Source organism: Salvelinus alpinus, chromosome 9 (assembly GCF_045679555.1).
Source record: "Salvelinus alpinus chromosome 9, SLU_Salpinus.1, whole genome shotgun sequence".
Classification (NCBI taxonomy): domain Eukaryota; kingdom Metazoa; phylum Chordata; class Actinopteri; order Salmoniformes; family Salmonidae; genus Salvelinus; species Salvelinus alpinus.
Window position 1 is genome coordinate 7159419 of NC_092094.1, and position 26564 is coordinate 7185982.

The 26564-nt window shown below is 43.4% G+C and overlaps 1 protein-coding gene across 4 annotated transcripts; it reads right to left on the reverse strand.

Annotated features, from left to right (window-relative positions):
- Positions 1–912: 912 nt before the first annotated feature.
- On the reverse strand, positions 913–25342 carry LOC139584228 (ubiquitin-conjugating enzyme E2 Q2-like). 4 transcript variants are annotated; one of them, XM_071415838.1, is made up of 14 exons: positions 25046–25342; positions 24244–24348; positions 21381–21503; positions 20963–21019; positions 13623–13706; positions 11271–11327; positions 11049–11133; positions 10542–10602; positions 10345–10435; positions 10181–10239; positions 9377–9425; positions 9077–9172; positions 8908–8974; positions 913–8794 (listed from the first exon to the last, which is right to left on the reverse strand). In XM_071415838.1, exons 1-14 carry the CDS (start codon positions 25202–25204, stop codon positions 8763–8765), a joined length of 1125 nt encoding a protein of 374 aa, XP_071271939.1. In that variant the 5' UTR covers positions 25205–25342; the 3' UTR covers positions 913–8762. The 4 variants fall into 4 exon arrangements, with proteins under 4 accessions (XP_071271939.1, XP_071271937.1, XP_071271938.1 ...); XM_071415836.1 differs by having other exon boundaries at positions 11256–11327; XM_071415837.1 differs by having other exon boundaries at positions 13623–13709.
- Between the last annotated feature and the right edge of the window lie 1222 nt (positions 25343–26564).

The window sequence follows — 26564 nt, forward strand, 5'->3', positions numbered from 1 at the left end:
AATGCATCATACAGGTCCGTCCCTTTTAGCGTCATATTTGGATTAAACTTGCTGCCTTGTAAAAATGGCCTTTTCTCCACCGAGATTCTCCCACCAAAGCCTGGTCGCAGATCAATGTGTGCTCTTGCCTATTCTAAGATCAGTTTGGCACGACAATGAGTTGGTATGATAGAACAGACGGGCAATGCCATATGTCGGAGTACCATAGACACTCAGAACCAATGAATTGACAACTAGCAAGCTATCCCTTGTTCCTTTTCGTTTTTAACAATTTACTTTCCTTAATAGATACTCATTGTCGTTGTTATTACCCTGCACTCGTTGTCGTTGCTCTTACCCAGCACTCGTTGTCGTTGCTCTTACCCAGCACTCGTTGTCGTTGCTCTTACCCAGCACTCGTTGTCGTTGCTCTTACCCAGCACTCGTTGTCGTTGCTCTTACCCAGCACTCGTTGTCGTTGCTCTTACCCAGCACTCGTTGTCGTTGCTCTTACCCAGCACTCGTTGTCGTTGCTCTTACCCAGCACTCGTTGTCGTTGCTCTTACCCAGCACTCGTTGTTGTGTCTGGATGTTAAATCCATCTCAGTGTTTCTGGTCCTGTGGACCCAAGCGGGTAAACAATTTCGTTTTCACCCTATCAGAGAAGATTGGGAAACATTTGCAAAACATCTATCCCAAATGGCATCTGTGTGTTAATCTATAGCCCTAATTTACAAAGTACACACTGTATTATCGTGAGCAGTTGCTTGAGCACAAGCTGTAAAACATTAAACAGTGCCCCCTGTTGGCTGTGAAGGAATACTATAAGCAACCCCCCAAAAATTGGTCATGATGACTTCAAGCCCCAATCGCCAACCCTGACTGAAGCTTTCGGTTGCCAAGTAACAAATCAAGTAATAAATCACCGACAAATAATCTTTAAATTCTTTATTCATAAACTTGATGCAAGTTTACAAATTACTGTACATGGTCAAAATGTCCCTTGAAAACAAAAAAACAAAGCATGCCAACGGTGCAAAACTTGACAATCTGTCCCAACCATTTGTTGACGACCAGAAAATGATTTTACAATTAGTCTAGATAGAGAAGACAGATTAACCTTTTTATCAAAAACATTGTTCAGTTACAGAGAAACGTGCAAAACCTATTTAAAATCACAGAATGAATGACTGAACTGACTCTTCCCAAAGTGAATGAGCTCCTATACCCCGCCCTCCGCCTCTGTCCAGAGATTTGGGCCCTGTCCAGAATCAACCCCTAGCCCCTCTATCTACCCCCCTTCCCCCAGACACTTGTGGAGATCTGAGAAGATTGGACACGTGTAATTAAATGTGGCAATATATTCACCTAGCCCCTATCAGAGCATATTGCTTAAACCTATCAAATTTGTATCAGAGTCCGTATCAAGCATCTCAAGAGTATGGGGATCTGATCTAGGATCTGATCCCTCCTTGTCCATGTCATCATTTCATAATTATCTCAAGAGTATGGGGATCTGATCTAGGATCTGATCTAGGATCTGATCCCTCCTTGTCCATGTCATCATTTCATAATTATCTGTGAAGAGAAACCCTCCTAGATCAAGACTCCCACTGAGACACTTGATACATACATCCTCAGATCCCACCGGTGTCTGGGGGTAGGTGGGGGGGAGGACTAGGGCTTGTTTTTTTGGACAGGTCCTGGGTATCAAGTGGGAAGCAGTTACATAAACGTGAGAGAAAAGTTCTACTGAGCTGAACTAAGTTACTCTAAAAATAAAAAAAAGTTAAAAAAAAGATGGGGGAAAATCACACCACAAGACATAAATTCTGTGCCGAAGTAACGGACCAAAGCTTTGGCTTCATTCCAAGCGGTACCGGATTCCCAATGTAGGGGCACTACTTTAGACCACAGCGCCTATGGGTCCTGGTCAAAATTAGTGCACTATTTAGGGAATTAAAGGGTACCATTTGGAACGTAATCTCGGTCATACGGAGCCAAGTAGACGTACTACTAAACTACCACCCCCTTCTGCCCTGTCGACCCCTAGAAATGTGAACTACCCGTGGCTCCGTCGCCATTCTCCACCTTTCTCCGTAAGTGGGAGCCTGTATGATTCAGGTATCAATTGAACAATAAAAAAAATAAAAAGGACATAATAGTTACATTTATAAAGACAGATTTTCCTCTGATTCGGAAAAGGTGAGGTCCTAAAAAAAAAAAAGAAGCAGAAAAATAAATAAAAAATAAAACTTGATTTGTTAGTTTAGGTGTATTGACTTCTGAGGCACATCCTTGCCATTTTGTGCAAAAAATATACTTACCATTACAGACAAGATATATTTAAAGACCTCCTGTCGCACTCAGAAATAAAAACCCATAGTAGCCTAGCCTAGATATATGTATTAGGGGCTAAAGACAACAAAGACCAGTACATACCCATGTTTCTGGTACAAGCAAAAAAGCATGGAGGTGGACATGCAGATAAGACCCTAGCAGTGTTTCAGATGGCACCCTATTCCCTATATAGTGCACTACTTTAGACCGGAGCCATATGGGGAGCGATAGGGTGCAATTTAGGACGCACTTTAAGATGTTATTATTTTGCCAGGTCAGGAGAGCTCCCCTCCATACATACTGAACAAAAACGCAACATGTAAAGTGTTGGTCCCATGTTTCATGAGCTGAAATTAAAGATCCACAAAATTTTCCATACGCACAAAAAGCTTATTTCTGTCATATTTTGTTCACAAATGTGTTTACATCCTTCTTAGTGAGCATTTCTCCTTTGCCAAAATAATTAATCCACCTGACAGGTGTGGCATATAAAGAAGTTGATTACATGGCATGATCATTACATAGGTGCACCTTGTACGAGGGACAATAAAAGGCCACTAAAATGTGCAGTTTTTGCCACAGATGTCTCAAGTTGAGGGAGTGTGCAATTGGCATGCTGACAGCAAAGATTGTCCACCTGAGCTTTTGGCAGAGAATTGAATGTTAATTTTTTTACCATAAGCCGCCTCCAACTTCGTTTTAGAGAATTTGGCAGTACGTCCAACCGGCCTCACAACCACAGACTACGTGTGACCACACCAGCTCCTCTCTACATCTGACTTCTTCACCTGCTAGATCGTCTGAGACCAGCCACCCGGACAGCTGATGAAACTGAGGAGTATTTCTGTCTGTAATAAAACCCCTTTGGGGGAAAAACTAATTCTGATTGGCTGGGGGTGGGCCTGGTTCCCAAGTTGGGTGGGCCTATGCCCTCCCAGGCCCTTTCCATGGCTGCACCCATGCCAAGTCATTTGAAATCCATAGATTAGGGACCAATTCATGTATTTCAATTGACTGATTTCCTTATATGAACTGTAACTCAGTAAAATCATATTTATATTTTTTGTTCAGTATAGTTAACTGCGTTTCAATTTAGGTAGCTATAGAATTGAGAATATATCACCCAATAAAACTAACCCTAATAAAACTCACTACTGGTATACTAGCTCAATGAAAACTCTTTGTCCTTTAATAACTCAAAATATGATCTATTGAAAACATACAACTATGTAAGACTCACAATGCTTCAATCTCCAGTTAAAGCCGACTACGGTAACTAGCTGGTAATGCAACTATGGTCACTAGCTGGTAATGCAACTACGGTAACTAGCTGGTAATGCAACTATGGTCACTAGCTGGTAATTCAACTACGGTAACTAGCTGGTAATGCAACTATGGTAACTAGCTGGTAATGCAACTACGGTAACTAGCTGGTAATGCAACTACGGTAACTAGCTGGTAATGCAACTATGGTCACTAGCTGGTAATGCAACTACGGTCACTAGCTGGTAATGCAACTACGGTCACTAGCTGGTAATGCAACTACGGTAACTAGCTGGTAATGCAACTATGGTAACTAGCTGGTAATGCAACTACGGTAACTAGCTGGTAATGCAACTACGGTAACTAGCTGGTAATGCAACTATGGTCACTAGCTGGTAATGCAACTACGGTAACTAGCTGGTAATGCAACTACGGTAACTAGCTGGTAATGCAACTACGGTAACTAGCTGGTAATGCAACTATGGTAACTAGCTGGTAATGCAACTATGGTAACTAGCTGGTAATGCAACTATGGTCATTAGCTGGTAATGCAACTATGGTCACTAACTGGTAATGCAACTATGGTCACTAACTGGTAATGCAACTATGGTCACTAACTGGTAATGCAACTATGGTCACTAGCTGGTAATGCAACTATGGTAACTAGCTGGTAATGCAACTACGGTAACTAGCTGGTAATGCAACTATGGTCACTAACTGGTAATGCAACTACGGTCACTAACTGGTAATGCAACTACGGTCACTAGCTGGTATTGCAACTACGGTAACTAGCTGGTAATGCAACTACGGTAACTAGCTGGTAATGCAACTACGGTAACTAGCTGGTAATGCAACTAAGGTAACTAGCTGGTAATGCAACTAAGGTAACTAGCTGGTAATGCAACTACGGTCACTAGCTGGTAATGCAACTACGGTCACTAGCTGGTAATGCAACTACGGTCACTAACTGGTAATGCAACTACGGTAACTAGCTGGTAATGCAACTACGGTAACTAGCTGGTAATGCAACTACGGTAACTAGCTGGTAATGCAACTATGGTAACTAGCTGGTAATGCAACTATGGTAACTAACTGGTAATGCAACTATGGTAACAAGCTGGTAATGCAACTATGGTCACTAGCTGGTAATGCAACTACGGTCACTAGCTGGTAATGCAACTACGGTAACTAGCTGGTAATGCAACTATGGTAACTAGCTGGTAATGCAACTATGGTAACTAACTGGTGATGCAACTATGGTAACTAGCTGGTAATGCAACTATGGTAACTAACTGGTAATGCAACTATGGTAACTAACTGGTAATGTAACCGACTATGGTAACTAACTGGTAATGCAACTATGGTAACTAACTGGTAATGTAACCGACTATGGTAACTAACTGGTAATGCAACTATGGTAACTAACAGGTAATGCAACTATGGTAACTAACTGGTGATGAAGCTGCCTATGGAAACTAACTGGTAATGCAACTATGGTAACTAGCTGGTAATGTAACCGACTATGGTAACTAACTGGTAATGCAACTATGGTAACTAACTGGTAATGTAACCGACTATGGTAACTAACTGGTAATGCAACTATGGTAACTAACTGGTAATGTAACCGACTATGGTAACTAACTGGTAATGTAACTATGGTAACTAACTGGTAATGCAACTATGGTAACTAGCTGGTAATGCAACTATGGTAACTAACTGGTAATGCAACTATGGTAACTAACTGGTGATGCAACTATGGTAACGAACTGGTAATGTAACCGACTATGGTAACTAACTGGTAATGCAACTATGGTAACTAACTGGTAATGTAACCGACTATGGTAACTAACTGGTAATGCAACTATGGTAACTAACAGGTGATGAAGCTGCCTATGGTAACTAACAGGTGATGAAGCTGCCTATGGTAACTAACTGGTAATGCAACTATGGTAACTAACTGGTAATGCAACTATGGTAACTAGCTGGTAATGCAACTATGGTAACTAGCTGGTAATGCAACTATGGTAACTAACTGGTGATGCAACTATGGTAACTAACTGGTAATGCAACTATGGTAACTAACAGGTAATGCAACTATGTTAACTAACTGGTGATGAAGCTGCCTATGGAAACTAACTGGTGATGCAACTATGGTAACTAACTGGTAATGTAACCGACTATGGTAACTAACTGGTAATGCAACTATGGTAACTAACAGGTGATGAAGCTGCCTATGGTAACTAACAGGTGATGAAGCTGCCTATGGTAACTAACTGGTAATGCAACTATGGTAACTAACTGGTAATGTAACCGACTATGGTAACTAACTGGTAATGGAGTTATGGTAACTAGCTGGTAATGTAGCTGGCTATGGTAACTGTGTTGTGCTGTGGTAGCCTTGCACGCTACGCTCCAGCCTGGTTGGTCCCAGGTCTATTTGTGCCGTCTTGCCCAGTCCTATAGTCATTAGAAGACAATAGGCTTGGGCGATATATACCGGGGTATTTCGAAATACCGATGGTATGATTTAGAATTGCGTTTTTTGGGGGGGCTTATGGGAGTGTGTGCTACGCCACTGCCTATAACTTTAAATGAAGTATAACTATAAGAAATCTAAGATGTGTTAAATAAATGATATCCAGCTCAGGGCTCCAGCTAGGCACGTGGTTTGTTAACTTGCTAGCTAAGTGTCTAGATGTCAAGACCAAGCTTCTTGGTTACAGCAGAGACGTTCAATCCCTTCCTGGATCAGCCTAAATTGTTTTGTGCATAAAAATAGCGCTAACTTCTGTGCACATTCGGTAATACCGCATACTCCGGTACGGTACAGAAATGGTATGAACATCTGGGTACAGACCAATCCCAGGAGATCTGGGACCAGGCCATCCTCTACGTGATCCCCTTAAATAGAACACAACAGTGGTCATGACATGACAGGCGCTTGGTGGAGCTAGCTCACTTAACCATTCTAAAAAAATAATGTTCAGGTGTGATGTAACTGAGGATCAACAGTCGCATCCTACAGGACAGCAGGGAGATAGTACGCAGTGGTAGATTTCATCCCAAAATGGCAACTCATTTCCTACATCGTGCAGTATTTTTTAACCAACACGTTTATCAGAAGAAAAAGAAGAATGATCCAGAGTTACTTTGCTTTCGTAAGAATGTTGTCCATATCCTGCTTTTTCATTCCCATAGGGCAAAGGTCAAAAGAAGTGCACTATCTAGGTACTAGGGTGTCATTTGGGAGACCCCTTCCTGCATCCTAGGCACCCACCATTTTGTCACCAATCTGGCACATGATGTTACTGCTGGGACATTTAAAGAAAGCAACAAAAAAAGCCAGCAAGCAGAATAACAATACATTTAAGCATATACTATTTATTTTAAACAACGTCTGCATTTTGTACCAGTAAATATTACACAAAGTCAGGGGAGAAAAAGGAGCAGCGTCACTAAAGATGACATCATTGAAACGTCTTAAGTGATCCTCCATCTTCCTTCATTTTCGCTTTAAAATCCAACTGTCACCACAGAGAGGTTTCAGTTCAAATCCAACTGTCACCACAGAGAGGTTTCAGTTCAAATCCCACTGTCACCACAGAGAGGTTTCAGTTCAAATCCCACTGTCACCACAGAGAGGTTTCAGTTCAAATCCAACTGTCACCACAGAGAGGTTTCAGTTCAAATCCCACTGTCACCACAGAGAGGTTTCAGTTCAAATCCAACTGTCACCACAGAGAGGTTTCAGTTCAAATCCAACTGTCACCACAGAGGTTTCAGTTCAAATCCAACTGTCACCACAGAGAGGTTTCAGTTCAAATCCCCTCTGCCAACGCTGTGGCTGGCTGTAAAGCTTACAGCTTCACACTAAAAACAGGTGGTGGTGGTTGTGGATACGAACAAACCAGCTCTAGTCAGACCTGTCTGCTGTACAGTAGGTAGGTTCTCTCACCGAGGAGGAACTGAGCAAGATGATCCGTTAGTCGAGCCCAAGTCGTCAAACCAGCGCATGTATGGAAGGAGAAAAAGCTGTTCTCCACATTGAGAGAGATAAGGGAAAACAAAATGTGAAGAGATGATGTGCATGTATAAAAGATGCAGGAGGACCGCCGAGCCCCTCAGTTATAACAGACATTCTCCTCAGGTGAAGGGGGCAGTGGAGTGATGCAGGAGGACCACCGAGCCCCTCAGTTATAACAGACATTCTCCTCAGGTGAAGGGGGCAGTGGAGTGATGCAGGAGGACCGCCGAGCCCCTCAGTTATAACAGACATTCTCCTCAGGTGAAGGGGGCAGTGGAGTGATGCAGGAGGACCGCCGAGCCCCTCAGTTATAACAGACATTCTCCTCAGGTGAAGGGGGCAGTGGAGTGATGCAGGAGGACCGCCAAGCCCCTCAGTTATAACAGACATTCTCCTCAGGTGAAAGGGGCAGTGGAGTGATGCAGGAGGACCGCCGAGCCCCTCAGTTATAACAGACATTCTGCCCAGGTGAAAGGGGCAGTGGAGTGATGCAGGAGGACCGCCGAGCCCCTCAGTTATAACAGACATTCTCCTCAGGTGAAAGGGGCAGTGGAGTGATGCAGGAGGACTGCCGAGCCCCTCAGTTATAACAGACATTCTCCTCAGGTGAAGGGGGCAGTGGAGTGATGCAGGAGGACCGCCGAGCCCCTCAGTTATAACAGACATTCTCCTCAGGTGAAAGGTGCAGTGGAGTGATGCAGGAGGACCGCCAAGCCCCTCAGTTATAACAGACATTCTCCTCAGGTGAAGGGGGCAGTGGAGTGATACAGGAGGACCGCCGAGCCCCTCAGTTATAAACAGACATTCTCCTCAGGTGAAGTACTAAGGGGGCAGTGGAGTGATACAGGAGGACCGCCGAGCCCCTCAGTTACAACAGACATTCTCCTCAGGTGAAGTACTAAGGGGGCAGTGGAGTGATACAGGAGGGAGTAGAGACAGTCGAGCCCGTTGTCGGGCCAGGCAGAGAGGAGATACTGGTCTACTGAGCTGACGACAGGCCAAACGGAAGAATTTGCCAGTTGGTTTCCACAAGAAAGATGATATAACTCCCAATAAGTAAGAAGGGAGAAAATAGTTCCAAAAGAAATTAAAAATATATTGTTTGTTTTTTTACCCAAAAAAGACATTATGTTCCCAGGGAGAATGAGTGAACTCTTTACCCATCTTCTTTAGGAGGTGTGTACCAGCCTGGAAAAAAAATAACACACAAGGTTGCCACAACAACCACGGATTTGTATAATCATCGTCGTCTATTTTCATTCATGTTTATATGGATCGATAGTTCAATGAGGATCATTTACCATTCTTTTCGTGAATCTGCACCAGAGATTTGTATGACTGTTGTGCCCTGGCAAAACTGTACTGATTCTAGAAGAATATGAGGTGAAAATACAGATTAGAATCATCTTCAACAACCTCAAATGGTGTGACAAAATATCTAAATGTTTACCAACGGTTACAGTCGTTTACCTTATTGGCTCCGAACTGCACCCTGCCTTTTCCTTTGACGAGGGTCGCATTGATCTGCATGATGACGGACTCAATGGAATAGGCACTGCTCCAGCCCTGGAACAACAAAGAAATACTAATTGGTCTGTCTGAAACCTCATCAGATCAGTGGCAATGAAGGAGAGGAGGTGAGGAGGAGAACAGACTAAAAAGAAATATATATATTTTTTTTAAAGACAATTGAGAAAAAGAGAAACAGACAGCTTCTTCAGAAACTTTGGTTAGGGATAAACAATGTATGAATAGTATTAAAATCCAGACCTGTTTTGTGAGAAGCTCCATACATAAGGCCCCTCCGCCAAGAACGTACCTGAAATACAGGACAGAGAAGTACCAAGACTGGTTAATGAACCAGAAAATAATTTGGCCCATCTAATTTTAGTCATTTAGCAGAAGCTAAAGTATGATGAACAGGACAGACAGAATACACTAGATCACGTTCAGGGACATGATGAAAAGGACAGACTACTCTAGATCACGTTCAGGGACATGATGAAAAGGACAGACTACTCTAGATCACGTTCAGGGACATGATGAAAAGGACAGACTACTCTAGATCACGTTCAGGGACATGATGAAAAGGACAGACTACTCTAGATCACGTTCAGGGACATGATGAAAAGGACAGACAGAATACACTAGATCACGTTCAGGGACATGATGAAAAGGACAGACAGACGTTCAGGGACATGATCACGTTCAGGGACATGATGAAAAGGACAGACAGACTACTCTGGATCACGTTCAGGGACATGATGAAAAGGACAGACAGACTACACTAGATCACGTTCAGGGACATGATGAAAAGGACAGACAGACTACACTAGATCACGTTCAGGGACATGATGAAAAGGACAGACAGACTACACTAGATCACGTTCAGGGACATGATGAAAAGGACAGACAGACTACACTAGATCACGTTCAGGGACATGATGAAAAGGACAGACAGACTACACTAGATCACGTTCAGGGACATGATGAAAAGGACAGACAGAATACTCCAGGGTAAAAACAGAAGCGTAGGACAATAAGTCCATCCAGACTTCACTGAGTAGCACTCACCCTCCGGACAGCACAGGAGAGACGACCCGTACGAACGGAGGATCAAAAGGAAAGTTATCCTGCAAGAGTCAAACAAGAAAACACATCGATCGCAAAACCTCTTTCCCGCCTCATAAAAACCAATTCATTTATTTTAAAAAATCAAATCAACGAATGAAACTCACTTTATATGAGAAACTGAGCAGAATGTAGTCCACCCCTTCCTTTTCCTTCAGAACCTGCAAGTCACTATGCAACGGACTATCTGGGTCGACCCTGTAAAATAATGACAGGATGATTACACTATATTATCCAGACTTAGACAGGAAACAGGGGAAGCTACCACAGCTCTAAGAAATAATACCTGGATTTGAATACTTACGTTCTTATTTTGACGTGCCATTCATAAAGGCTGTCATTGACTAGCTCCACTGAATAAATACCTGGAAATGAATAACAAGATATGCAGGTGAACATCACTGTTAAATCAACATGTTATCATCATCAGATCTACAATCACTGAAGGGTTAGGGCCAATGGGGTGCTAAGCCAGGCCAGCACTCACCTGTCTTGTAACTCTGACCTGTCGATATCTCACCTGTCTTGTGACTCTGACCTGTCGATATCTCACCTGTCTTGTAACTCTGACCTGTCGATCGCTCACCTGTCTTGTAACTCTGACCTGTCGATCGCTCACCTGTTTTGTGACTGACCTGTCGATATCTCACCTGTCTTGTAACTCTGACCTGTCGATCGCTCACCTGTCTTGTGACTGACCTGTCGATATCTCACCTGTCTTGTAACTCTGACCTGTCGATCGCTCACCTGTCTTGTGACTGACCTGTCGATATCTCACCTGTCTTGTAACTCTGACCTGTCGATCGCTCACCTGTCTTGTAACTCTGTGATCTGTAGATCTCCCTGAGTTCCTTCATGAGACGATCAGACGCCTGAACTGAACCAGAAACGGCACCCTGAAACAGGCATCACAACACGGATCAGAACCAGGGTACCTTAGAGCAAGACAAGAGACTATAAAAACGGTGGAAATGTTCTCGTTTCTCCCCCCCCCCGAAAAATAAGAAAGACGCCTTACCGAATGAGCACTTACGTTCAAGTGGTCCTGCCTCTGGTTCTTACGGATCTTCTCTAGGATGGCCAGGTTCTCCTTCAAATCAAAGCACATTCAACTTTATTAATACAGCACATTTTGTACAAAATGCAGTAGGAAGTGCTTCATTAAGATAATAAAAAGTTAGAAAGATAAAAACAAAATGTTAACAAATAGCAAAACAATAGTAAAAATAAGTAATATACAGCAAAGTGTACACAGTACAACGTAACGCTTACTTGCACAATTACAAGAAGCAATTTTGAAAAAAACATGCAAGGTAGAGACAGTCTGGGTAACCAGTCTAACATTGCCAAAGAGAATTGTCTTTCAGAAATCTCAGCATTCAATATGATTTCCAGAGGAGCTGCTCATTGGTTGTTGGAAATAACATTCATATTTTCCCATGACAACATGCGGAGGAGCCTCGAAAGTAGAATAGGATTTATAACAAAGTCAAAAACAAAAAACATTTAGCTGTTAGGAAGGCAAGTTGTTGTATTTTGAGCCTTAAGATGTTTTGTAGTTGGAATTGCCATATTTTAGAGGTGAAAATGTAGTTTGACAGAAGGGTTTTGAATGGAAAAACAAAAAAATGGTTGCTTAGTAACCAGACAACAACATGATCTGTGGAGAAAGAAAAGTTCCAATATTTATATAACCTTTGTGATTGGAGGATATATCTGTGGTAAAGCGACTCAAGATCAAATCCTAAACCTAACCTTATTTTCATATATTTTTTACTATATAGCCAAATTTTGACTGTGGTTGTGGTAACTAGTGGAAACGAAAATCATTTCTGCACAAACTGTCAGATACCGTCTCAGGGAAGCTCATCTGCGTGCTCGTCATCCTCACCAAGGTCTTGACCTGACTGCAGTTTGTCGCTGTTACACACTTCAGTGGGCAAATGCTCACCTTCGATGGCCACTGGAGAAGTGTGCTCTCCGCGGATTAATCCTGGTTTCAAATGTACCCGGCAGATGGCCGTGTACAGACAGCATGTATGGCGTCGTGTGGGCAAGCGGTTTGCTGATGTCAACAGATTGCCCGATGGTAGCAGTGGGGTTATGGTATGGGTAGGCATAAGCTACGGACAATGAACACAATTGCATTTTATCAATGGCAATGTGAATGCCCGAGATACCGTGAAGAGATCCTGAGGCCCATTGTCGTTCCACTCATCCGCCTTCATCATGTTTCAGCATGATAATCCATGGCCCCATGTCGCAAGGATCTGTAAACAATTCCTGGAAGCTGAAAATGTCCCAGTTCTTCCATGGCTTGCATTCTCACCAGACATGTCACCCATTGAGCAAGTTTGAGATTCTTTGCATCAATGTGTACGACAGCGTGTTCCAGTTCCCGCCAATATCCAGTAACTTCGCAGAGCCATTGAAGATGAGTGGGGACAACATTCCACAGGCCACAATCCACAGCCTGATCAACTCTACGTGAAGAAGATGTGTCGCACTGCATGAGGCAAATGGTGGTCACACCAGATACTGACTGGTTTTCTGACCCACATCCCTGTTTTTTTTTTTTTAAAGGTATCTGTGACCAACAGATGCATATCTGTATTCCCAGTCATGTGAAATCCATAGATTAGGGCCTAATGAATATATTTCAATTGACTGATTTCCTTCTATGAACTGTAACTCAGTAAAATCTTTGAAATTGTTGCGTTTATCTTTTCGCTCAGTGTAGATAGACATACAGAGAGAGAGCGAGCAAGACAGACAGAGAGCGAAAGACCGACAGAGAGCGAGAGACCGGCAGAGAGCGAGAGACCGGCAGAGAGCGAGAGACCGACAGAGAGCGAGAGACCGACAGAGAGCGACAGAGAGCGAGTGAGCGGAGGGCGAGAGAGAGACCGACAGAGAGCGAGGGAGAGAGACCGACAGAGGGAGAGAGAGAGACCGACAGAGAGCGAGGGAGGGAGAGAGACCGACAGAGAGCGAGGGAGGGAGAGACCGACAGAGAGCGAGACCGACAGAGAGCGAGCGAGCGGAGGGCGAGAGAGAGACCAACAGAGAGCGAGGGAGGGAGAGAGAGAGAGGGAGAGAGAGAGACCGACAGAGAGCGAGGGAGGGAGAGAGACCGACAGAGAGCGAGGGAGGGAGAAACCGACAGAGAGCGAGACCGACAGAGAGCGAGCGAGCGGAGGGCGAGAGAGAGACCAACAGAGAGCGAGGGAGGGAGAGAGACCAACAGAGAGCGAGGGAGGGAGGGAGAGAGACCGACAGAGAGCGAGGGAGGGAGAGAGAGAGAGACCAACAGAGAGCGAGGGAGGGAGGGAGAGAGACCGACAGAGAGCGAGGGAGAGAAAGAGGTGTGTATCACAGTAATCACCTTCTCAATCCCGTCATCCTCTGACTTCTTCCCATGTACAGGCTCCTCCTCCTTCATCTCATAGTGGTCCAGGTCTTCAATATCCTGCTGAACACAAACACTGTTATCACATATAGAGTTATGCATACACACAAGCAGGGCTCCAGGCTAACTTTCCTCATCACCATCCAAGAATCCTACCTTAGTGCAATTTCAACCATCCCAACCTGAAGATAAACCATCCCAAATGAGTAAAAATATGTGTTGTGTTTTGATATGTCAACATGGGTCTACTCGAGAACATTCAAAAAGACAAAGATGTACCTCTAAAAAGGCAACATTGGAATAATATGAAATTCATTTTTGCATAAATGTACACTGAACAAAAACAAACTCCAGCCTATAGACAGAAACTAAAACAGGAAGCTCCCGCTCTCAGGTCTGTTCAACGCTGGTCCGACCAATCTGATTCCACGCTTCAAGATTGCTTCGATCAAGTGGACTGGGATATGTTCCGCATTGCGTCAAACAACAACCTTGACGAATACGCTGATTCGGTGAGCGAGTTCATTAGCAAGTGCATTGGCGATGTCGTACCCACAGCAACGATTAAAACATTCCCAAACCAGAAACCGTGGATTGATGGCAGCATTCGCGTGAAACTGAAAGCGCAAACCACTGCTTTTAACCAGGGCAAGGTGACCGGAAACATGACCGAATACAAACAGTGTAGCTATTCCCTCCGCAAGGCAATCAAACAAGCTAAGCGTCAGTATAGAGACAAAGTAGAGTCGCAATTCAACGGCTCAGACACGAAAGGTATGTGGCAGGGTCTACAGTCAATCACGGATTAAAAAAAGAAAACCAGCCCCGTCGCGGACGAGGATGTCTTGCTCCCAGACAGACTAAACAACTTCTTTGCTCGCTTTGAGGACAATACAGTGCCACTGACACGGCCCGCTACCAAAACCTGCAGACTCTCCTTCACTGCAGCCGACGTGAGTAAAACATTCAAACGTGTTAACCCTCGCAAGGCTGCAGGCCCAGACGGCATCCACAGTCGCGTTCTCAGAGCATGCGCAGACCAGCTGGCTGGTGTGTTTACGGACATATTCAATCAATCCTTATCCCAGTCTGCTGTTCCCACATGCTTCAAAAGGGCCACCATTGTTCCTGTTCCCAAGAAAGCTAAGATAACTGAGCTAAACGTCTACCGCCCTGTAGCACTCACTTCCGTCATCATGAAGTGCTTTGAGAGACTAGTCAAGGACCATATCACCTCCACCCTACCTGACACCCTAGACCCACTCCAATTTGCTTACCGCCCCAATAGGCCCACAGACGACGCAATCACAACCACACTGCACACTGCCCTAACCCATCTGGACAAGAGGAATACCTATGTGAGAATGCTGTTCATCGACTACAGCTCAGCATTTAACACCATAGTACCCTCCTAACTTGTCATCAAGCTCGAGACCCTGGGTCTCGACCCCGCCCTGTGCAGCCGCCCCCAGGTGGTGAGGGTAGGTAACAACATCTCCACCTCACTGACCCTCAACACTGTGGCCCCACAAGGGTGCATTCTGAGCCCTCTCCTGTACTCCCTGTTCACCCACGACTGCGTGGCCATGCACGCCTCCAACTCAATCATCAAGTTTGCAGACGACACTACAGTGGTAGGCTTGATTACCAACAATGACGAGACGGCCTACAGGGAGGAGGTGAGGGCCCTCGGAGTGTGATGTCAGGAAAATAACATCACACTCAATGTCAACAAAACAAAGGAGATGCTCGTGGACTTCAGGAAACAGCAGAGGGAGCACCCCCCTATCCACATCAACGGGACAGTAGTGGAGAGGGTAGAAAGTTTTAAGTTCCTCGGCGTACACATCACGGACAAACTGAATTGGTCCACCCACACAGACAGCGTGGTCAAGAAGGCGCAGCAGCGCCTCTTCAACCTCAGGAGGCTTGAGAAATTCAGCTTGTCACCAAAAGCACTCACAAACTTTTACAGATGCACAATCAAGAGCAACCTGTCGGGCTGTATCACCGCCTGGTACGGCAACTGCTCCGCCCACAACCGTAAGGCTCTCCAGAGGGTAGTGAGGTCTGCACAACGCCTGCCCTCCAGGACACCTACACCACCCAATGTCACAAGAAGGCCATAAAGATCATCAAGGACAACAACCACCCAAGCCACTGCCTGTTCACCCCGCTATCATCCAGAAGGCGAGGTCAGTACAGGTGCATCAAAGCAGGGACCGAGAAACTGAAAAACAGCTTCTATCTCAAGGCCATCAGACTGTTAAACAGCCACCACTAACATTGAGTGGCTGCTGCCATACATGTAAAAAATGTATCACTAGCCACTTTAAACAATGCCACTTAATATAATGTTTACATACCCTACATTACGCATCTCATATGTATATACTATACTCTATACCACCTACTGCATCTTGCCATCTTTATGTAATACATGGATCACTAGCCACTTTAAACAATGCCACTTATATAATATTTACATACCCTACATTATTCATCTCACATGTACAGTGGGGAGAACAAGTATTTGATACACTGCCAATTTTGCAGGTTTTCCTACTTACAAAGCATGTAGAGGTCTGTAATTTTTATCATAGGTACACTTCAACTATGAGAGACGGAATCTAAAACAAAAATCCAGAAAATCACATTGTATGATTTTTAAATAATTAATTTGCATTTTATTGCATGACATAAGTATTTGATACATCAGAAAAGCAGAACTTAATATTTGGTACAGAAACCTTTGTTTGCAATTACAGAGATCATACGTTTCCTGTAGTTCTTGACTAGGTTTGCACACACTGCAGCAGGGATTTTGGCCCACTCCTCCCTACAGATCTTCTCCAGATCCTTCAGGTTTCGGGGCTGTCGCTGGGCAATACGGACTTTCAGCTCCCTCCAAAGATTTTCTATTGGGTTCAGGTCTGGAGACTGGCTAGGCCACTCCAGGACCTTGAGATGCTTCTTACGGAGCCACTCCTTAGTTGCCATGGCTGTGTGCTTCGTGTCGTTGTCATGCTGGAAGACCCAGCCACGACCCATCTTCAATGCTCTTACTGAGGGAAGGAGGTTGTTGGCCAAGATCTCGCGATACATGGCCCCATCCATCCTCCCCTCAATACGGTGCAGTCGTCCTGTCCCCTTTGCAGAAAAGCATCCCCAAAGAATGATGTTTCCACCTCCATGCTTCACGGTTGGGATGGTGTTCTTGGGGTTGTACTCATACTTCTTCTTCCTCCAAACATGGCGAGTGGAGTTAGACCAAAAAGCTCTATTTTTGTCTCATCAGACCACATGACCTTCTCCCATTCCTCCTCTGGATCATCCAGATGGTCATTGGCAAACTTCAGACAGGCCTGGACATGCACTGGCTTAAGCAGGGGGACCTTGCGTGCGCTGCAGGATTTTAATCCATGACGGCGTAGTGTGTTACTAATAGTTTTCTTTGAGACTGTGGTCCCAGCTCTCTTCAGGTCATTGACCAGGTCCTGCCGTGTAGTTCTGGGCTGATCCCTCACCTTCCTCATGATCATTGATGCCCCACGAGGTGAAATCTTGCATGGAGCCCCAGACCGAGGGTGATTGACCGTCATCTTGAACTTCTTCCATTTTCTAATAATTGTGCCAACAGTTGTTTCCTTCTCACCAAGCTGCTTGCCTATTGTCCTGTAGCCCATCCCAGCCTTGTGCAGGTCTACAATTTTATCCCTGATGTCCTTACACAGCTCTCTGGTCTTGGCCATTGTGGAGAGGTTGGAATCTGTTTGATTGAGTGTGTGGACAGGTGTCTTTTATACAGGTAACGAGTTCAAACAGGTGCAGTTAATACAGGTAATGAGTGGAGAACAGGAGGGCTTCTTAAAGAAAAACTAACAGGTCTGTGAGAGCCGGAATTCTTACTGGTTGGTAGGTGATCAAATACTTATGTCATGCAATAAAATGCAAATTAATTATTTAAAAATCATACAATGTGATTTTCTGGATTTTTGTTTTAGATTCCGTCTCTCACAGTTGAAGTGTACCTATGATAAAAATTACAGACCTCTACATGCTTTGTAAGTAGGAAAACCTGCAAAATCGGCAGTGTATCAAATACTTGTTCTCCCCACTGTATATACTGTACTCGATACCATCTACTGCATCTAGCCTATGCCGTTCTGTACCATCACTCATTCATATATCTTTATGTACATATTCTTCATCCCTTTACACTTGTGTGTATAAGGTAGTAGTTGTGAAATTGTTAGGTTAGATTACTCGTTGGTTATTACTGCATTGCTCGTTGGTTATTACTGAAGCACAAGCATTTCCCTACACTCGCATTAACATCTGCTAACAATGTGTATGTGACAAATAAAATTTGATTTGAACTCAACATGTAAAATGTTGGTCCCATTTTTCATGAGCTGAAATAAAAGATCCCCCAACAAAATCCATACGCACAAAAAACCTATTTCTGTCAGATGTTGTGCAAAAATGTGTTTACATCCCTGTTAGTGAGAATTTCTTCTTTGCCAAGATAATCCATCTACCTGACAGGTATGGCATATCAAGAAGCTGATTAAACAGCATGATCATTACACAGGTGCACCTTGTGCTAGGGCCACTAAAATGTGCAGTTTTGTCACACAACGCCACAGATGTCTCCAGTTTTGAGGGAACGTGCAATTGACATGCTGACTGCACCAATGTCCACCAGACCTGTTGCAAGAAAATGTAATGTTAATTTCTCTACCATAAGCAGTTTGAGAATTTGGCAGTACATCCAACCGGACTCACAACCGGAAGACCACGTGTAACCACGACACAGCCCAGGACCTCTACATCCTGCTTCTTCACCTGCAGGATCGTCTGAGACCAGCCACCCGGACAGCTGATGAAACTATGGGTTTGGACAACCAAAGAAGTTCTGCACAAACTGTCAGAAACCGTCTCGGGGAAGCTCATCTGCATACTCGTTGTCCTCACCAGGGTCCTGACCCTACGGTAGTTTGGCGTCGTAACCGACTTCAGTGGGCAAATGCTCACCTTCAATAGCCACTGGCACGCTGGAGAAATGTGCTCTTCACGGATGAATCCTGGTTTCTACTGTACCGGGCAGATGGCAGACAGCATGTATGGAGTCGTGTGGGTGAGCGTTTTGCTGATGTCAAAGTTGTGAACAGAGTGCCCCATGGTGGTGGTGGGGTTATGGTTTGGGCAGGCATAAACTACGGACAACAAACACAATTGCATTTTATCGATGGCAATTTGAATGCACAGAGATACCGTGACGAGATCTTGAGGCCCATTGTCGTGCCGTTCATCTGCTGCCATCACATCATGTTTCAGCATGATAATGCACTGTCCCATGTCGCAAGGATCTGGACACAATTCCTGGAAGCTGAAAATGTCCAACTTGTTCCATGGCCTGCATACTCAGATTCCACAGGCCACAATCAACAGCCTGATCAACTCTATGTGAAGGAAATGTGCCGTGCTGCATGAGGCAAATGGTGGTCACACCAGATACTGACTGGTTTTCTGATCCAAGCCCCTACTTTTTATTAAAGGTATCATATCTGTATTCCCAGCCATGTGAAATCCATAGATTAGGGCCTAATGAATTTATTTAAATGGACCGATTTCCTTATATGAACTGTAACTTAGTAAAATCTTTGAAAGTGTTACATGTTGCGTTTATATTTTTGTTCAGTATAAATAATTAGACTACATGTCAAAGTGTAGATGATAGCCTATGCGTATTGGCTACAGCCTGTCATGTCCAGACAGATGAGGCGCCAGATATGTAGCCAATCTATAACGATTATTTTACTTACATAAATAGACGCCAGTCATGTTTGACAAATATATTGTAAGATAATTAACATTAACGTCTATAGGCTTGATACTTTGGACATAGGCCACTCAAGGCACGGGTTGTTCATATCGAATGGTCACAAGAGCGTGAGAGTGCCTATTGCGCAACGCACACGTCACACACCTTGCAATCTGAGCAGAGGCAGTCAGTATTTTGTAACTAATTAACCATACAGGTAATTGTTTAAAACCTGGAGGTTTTATGTCATTTTATGGGGCATGTCTTAACCTTGTTTTAAGGAAACCTAACCAAAATAGGACCATAGAAACGTTGAGGGAATTATTTTATAAACATTGAAAACAGCTTTTCTCTCATGTTCTATTGGTTTTCAAAATAAACTTTCTTTCATTGTCCAGCAGCCAAAGACACAATCTTACTCATATTAGCGACCCATGCTAGTTGATGCTAATTCTAGTCATATTAGCAACCCATGCTAGTTGATGCTAATCCTAGTCATATTAGCGACCCATGCAAGTTGATGCTAATCCTAGTCATATTAGCAACCCATCCAAGTTGATGCTAATCCTAGTCATATTAGCAACCCATGCTAGTTGATGCTAATCCGAGTCATATTAGCGACCCATGCTAATTGATGCTAATCCGAGTCATATTAGCGACCCATGCTAGTTGACGATAATCCTAGTGATATTAGTAACCCATGCTAGTTGACGATAATCCTAGTCATATTAGTAACCCATGCTAGTTGACGATAATCCTAGTCATATTAGTAACCCATGCTAGTTGACGATAATCCTAGTCATATTAGTAACCCATGCTAGTTGACGATAATCCTAGTCATATTAGTAACCCATGCTAGTTGACGATAATCCTAGTCATATTAGCAACCAATGCTAGTTGACGATAATCCTAGTCATATTAGCAACCCATGCTAGTTGTTGCATCTTTAGATCTCCCCTTTCATTTCAGTCACATGAAACCGCTCGGATGTGCAGTGGCGTTTATAGAACGGCGCGTTGCCGAAAATTGCATTTTGGAACATCTGCACGTAGCCTACTGCCGTGTGAATATATTGTTTATCAACATTTTAAACTAAACGTTCAGATCAATTGCATCCGCCTCATTGCTGTTTAACATAATTAATAATTAATAATTAAATTATTAATAATTATTAATAATTTAATAATAATTATGTTCAGTGGTTGTATGAATTTAGGATCTATCTGAACCGTCCCAGACATGTTTTTCCATCATCCCAGGGATGACAGGACACCCTTAAATTCAAGGCCTGCACACAAGAGAGGTTTTATACAGTATACATACACACAAGATAAGTTATATACAGCACACGCACAATACGTTTAAGATGAATGTGGATATTATCTCTATATGTAATGTTCGTTGTACACAAGTAGGTAAACATGCACATGCACACACACAAAAACAAACAAACAAATCGGTACACACACACACACCGGTACACACACACCTCGCCCATTTCTTCCTCCTCCTCCTCCTCGGATGTCACTTCATCGGCTGGTCCATGCTACAAAGAGAGAGGAAAAGGAAAGACAAAAAATGGATTGTGAGTTTAAAGACGAGGCATGCCTTCTGACTCTCAATTTTGGTATGGAATGTTACTCATGCCCAGAATATGATTATTGCCTTGCGATAGGGCTGTCCCCATCCTTGAGTCACAATATTTAGATTAGTCTGATACATCATTTGAGGCTAACAGTATTTCCATTTCCACTGATTCAAACCAACTGAATATTTGCTGACTTCAAACTGTGGGGGGTTAGCCTACAAACGTGATTCAAATCAGAGTACACCAGTTGTAGATTCTATTTATATGGGGTTGTCAGGTCTACCAAAGAAATAGAATTTAATTCTAGAATGAGCCCTACCTTGCGCTCTGGGTTGATGGGCCCAGCAGGGAGGGGCTGATCTAGCATCTCAACATCTGGGTGCTGGGGCAGGTTGTACAGCCGACATAGGTCACAGATGAGACGCTTCAGCTGCTGCAGGAGCTGGGAGAAACAAACACAAACAGGTCAACTGTCATTCAACAGTATCTCTTTGGAGCAGGGGTCGTTAACAGATGGAAAAACACAAGGAATTCAGTCAAAAATGAGTTTCATGTAGGTAATCTGTTGACCAAGTATTCCCAGGAATAACAAAGAAAAGAGAAAAGTATTGGGACAGTACATGTTATTGTAGTTTTGGCTATGTACTCCAGCATTTTGGATTTTAAATGATACAATGACTATGAGGTTAAAGTGCAGACTGTCAGCTTTAATTTGAGGGTATTTTCATCCATATCGGCTGAACCGTGTATTGTGTAATTTTGGAGTCACTTTTATTGTAAATAAGAATATAATGTTTCTAAAAACGTCTACATTAATGTGGACGCTACAATGATTACGGATAATCCTGATTGAATCGTGAATAATTGTGAGTGAGAAAGTTACAGAGGCATAAATATCTAATAGAGGCCCAAAAACACTAACCTCGAATACTATCGTAATGGCGAGAGGTTAGCATGTCTTGAGGGTATGATATTTGTGCCTCTAACTTTCTCACTCATCATTATTCACGATTCATTCAGGAATAGCCGTAATCATGGTAGCATCCACATTAATGTAGAAGTGTTTAGAAACATATTCTATTCTTATTTAGAATAAAAGGAGACTCCAAAATGAGACAATACATTATTTACCATTCATTTCTATTGGGCACAAAATGATCTGAAACACAACCAAAACAAACAACAAATGCATCCAACCAGTTTGTAGAGTAACAAGCTTGATATAATCATTGTGTGCAAGGAATATGGGACCAAATACTAAACTATTGACTACTTTAATACACATAAGAAAATTTGTCCCAATACCTTTGGTACCCTAAAATGGGGGGACAATATATAAAAAGAGCTTTAATTTCTAAACGGCTCAACCAATATGGATGAAAATACCCTCAAATTAAAGCTGAAAGTCTGCACTTTAACCTCATAGTCATTGTATCATTTAATATCCAAAGTGCTGGACTACAGAGCCAACAACAAAACATTGTCACTGTCCCAATACTTTTGGTGCTCACTGTATGTGATTGTGTCTTAATGTTATCAAGGTATGGAATCTTTTTATTTGAAAATACAAATCTCTTTTTGGGCTTAGTTGTGGTCAATTTGCAGTATACAAATGATTATATTTATGTTCCGGCCCCCGACCTAGTTGCCTACCCCTGCTTTACAGTAACTTATCAACCACTTATGAGGGAGGTACTAAGATTTTCATAAGAGCCAGAGCGACTTACAGTCAGTGTTCTATGTGGCTCAAGCCTTCCGCATGCTTTGGTTCAGCTGAGAACCGAGCGAGTGTGCTCGCATACTCCCTTAAATACCTTTGCTTGAAAAACAAGGGGAAAAAGCAGCAATAGTACTGTTTGTCCATCTTGAGATGCCGTAGCCAGTATCCATCTTCTCAAAATAGTCCGAATTAATCTAAGATAATTGAAGAAATCGGTCATTAATTTTGATGTTTTTGCAGAGGAGATCTTAGTCGTGGAATTTTACATCTAACTCAGATGTTTGGTTCAGTATTTCTGTATAGGGGCTCCCGAGGGACGTCTCAGTGGTAGTGGCGTCACTACAGACCCTGGTTCGATTCCAGGCTGTATCACAACCGGACGTGATTGGGAGTCCCATAGTGGGGTGCACAATTGGCCCAGCGTCGTCCGTGTTAGGGTTTGGCCGAGACAGGCCATCATTGTAAATAAGAATTTGTTCTTAACTGACTTGCCTAGTTAAATAAAAATGAAGGTTGGATTTCAAATGAAAAAATATGCATGAAAACAATTTGCTCTTTGAGTGACACACACTTCATTGAAGAATCCCTACTGTTGACGAATCACTGAATCCCTACTGCCGACGAATCACTGAATCCCTACTGTTGACGAATCACTGAATCCCTACTGCCGACGAATCACTGAATCCCTACTGCCGATGAATCACTGAATCCCTACTGCCGACGAATCACTGAATCCCTACTGCCGACGAATCACTGAATCCCTACTGTTGACGAATCACTGAATCCCTACTGTTGACGATTTCACTGACGAAGGGGTGTAGACTTCAGCTTGCCTCGAAAAATGTTTCAGACAGAAAGAAAAAAAACGTTGCCAAATACCAAGACTAAAAAAAACATCACAAAATGTCATAATACATATACGAACTGTTCCAAACTGTTTCTCGGATGGGAGGCAGGCGGACGCCTTCAGTCAGTAGAGCATGGCTCCAGAGTGGCGCAGCAATCTAGGGCACTGCATCTCAGTGCTAGAGGCGTCACTACAGACCCTGGTACGATTCCAGGCTGTATCACAACCGGACGTGATTGGGAGTGCCATAAGGCGGCGCACAATTGGCCCAGCGTCGTCCGTGTTAGGGTTTGGCCGAGGTATTAAATAAGAATTTGTTCTTAACTGAATTGCCTAGTTAAATAAAGGTTCAATTTTTTTTAAATGCAGCTTACAACTGCAAGGGTAGTGGGTTCAATTCCCATTCGTAAAAATGTATGCACGTATTGACTAATTCACTTCGGGTAAAAGGCATATATAGTGTGACGGACCCTTTTTACAATCAACCAATTTTGTAGGTGATAATAGGGCCTACGCCTTCTGTGAGAGCCGGTAGCTACATCCTACAGCACATAGCGTTGAAGATGAAGGAAGAAAAGTCCACAGTCTACACACACACACAGGTAAGTGACTTACCAAAGATGTTCCTTTTCTGACATCTTCCAGGCGCTCCAACACCTCTGTCAGACTTGGGTCATCAGAGTCAACAAACCAGATTGGGGGTGTAGAGGGGTATGACTCCTGGGAGGGATGATCAATTGATCACATCATTATTTGGTAAAGCTCTAATGGAACAGGACTGAACTGTAGCTAGTAGGTGGAGCTACTTCAGAATAAAGGAATGATATTTGACATATCGAAACATCGATAAATATGCAACACGCACTACCTACCTAGTAGCGCTGACTTGTAACGTTATGTCCTGGTTTTTAGTTAGCTAGCTAATGTGAACAACCCTTTTACGCAGGACTATTCTTTATCTCCATTAGTCAGCAATTGTGTTCGCAGGTCACGTTACCTTTTGACAAGTTATTGTATAAGTAAAATAAGGTACAAATATCAGATACATTTTATAGATTGGCCTTGTGGCAAAAGGCATTCTGAGTTTTTTTTAGACGCATTAGCCTACTAGCTAACGTTAGCTTAACAACCAATGGTAACGTTTACAAATATGATCTTAATTCTTGTTTTCTAACGAGTTAGCTAGCATAGCTAATTATACCTGGACATATGGCCCCTTTATTACAGTATAAACTAACTGAAAAGTCTCAACACATTTATATATTATGTGGCTAGCTAATGATCTCCAAAAACAAAGCTAGCTTAGCTGATTTGTGTTTTCGCAGTGTTCGGCTTGAGAAATCCAAATTCGTCATGTTTATCGCCCTGTGCCTGTGCTAGCTAACTAGCTACGTTAGCTAGCTAGTTTCTTTCTTACCGTGATGTTGCAATGTATTATCAACAGTTTTTCACCGGTTACATTAAACTGACAACTAAGCTCATCAGGCTTCCAATCGATAATTCTGAAACGTTCGTGGTTTGGGTCAAAAATTGACTCCAAAAACTTCAATTCGGCCTTCAGACCCGAAACCGACATCTTCCACTCATCTCAAACCAGGCAGTCCGCTGGGGAGGGGGGAAGTTGGGGCATATTGAGACCGCGTATTCGGGGCTGGATCTCGCACGTTAGCGTGAGAGCAACAACAAAATAGTGTGTGGTCCCAATGTTTCTGAATACGTAACGGGTGAAGTAGATAGATGTATGGTTAATATTGATTGAGATCATATTCTGTATAAAAAAAATATATGTAAAATGTATTTTTTTTTGCACAATGCTGAGCCAGTGCAGGGCACTTATTGAGATGGGATCTCAGCACCATCCTGAAAGGCCATGAGGCTCACAGTCCTGTCAGATAAACCAAATTCCTCTGGTAGGTATTGTTATCATACTGGCCGCTATTGTGATTATTCAGCAAGGTAGAACCTAGATGGAATCTGAAATATAGGCTACCTATGTACTGAACAACAATATAAATTCAACATGTAATGCGTTGGTTTCACAACCCAGAGATGTGTTCACAAATGTGTTTACATCCCTGTTAATAGGCATTTCTCCTTTGCAAAAATAATCAAATCACCTGACAGGTGTGGCATATCAAGAAGCTGATTAAACAGCATGATCAGTACACAGATGCACCTTGCGCTGGGGACAATAAAAGGCCACTTTAAAATGTGCAGTTTTGTCACACAACACTATGCTACAGATGTCTCAAGTTTTGAGGGAGCGTGCAATTGGCATGCTGACTGCAGGAATGTCCACCAGACCTGTTGCCAGATAATTGAATGTTCATTCCTCTACCATAAGCCGCCTCCAGCGTTATTTTAGAGCATTTGGCAATACCTGCAACCGGACTGACAACCACAGACCACGTGTAACCACGCCACCCCAGAACCGCCACAACCGGCGGGATAGTCTGAGGCCAGCCACCCGGACAGCTGATGAAACTGGGTTTGCACAACCTTTCAGAAACTGTCTCAGGGAAGTTCAACTGCGTGCTCGTCGTCCTCACCAGGGTCTTGACTCACCAGGGTCTACGACGCCAAACTGCAGTTTGGCGTCGTAACCGACTTCAGTGGGCAAATGCACACCTTTGATGGCCACTGACACGCTAGAGAAGTGTGCTCTTCACGGATGAATCCCGGTTTCTACTGTACCGGGCAGATGGCAGACAGCATGTAGGGAGTCATGTGGGTGAGCGGTTTGCTGATGTCAATGTTGTGAACAGAGTGCCCCATGGTGGCGGTGGGGCTATGGTTTGGGCAGGCATAAGCTACGGACAACGAACACAATTGCATTTTATTGATGGCAATTTGAATGCACAGAGATACCGTGACGAGATCTTGAGTCCCATTGTCGTGCCGTTCATCCTCTGCCATCACCTCATGTTTCAGCATGA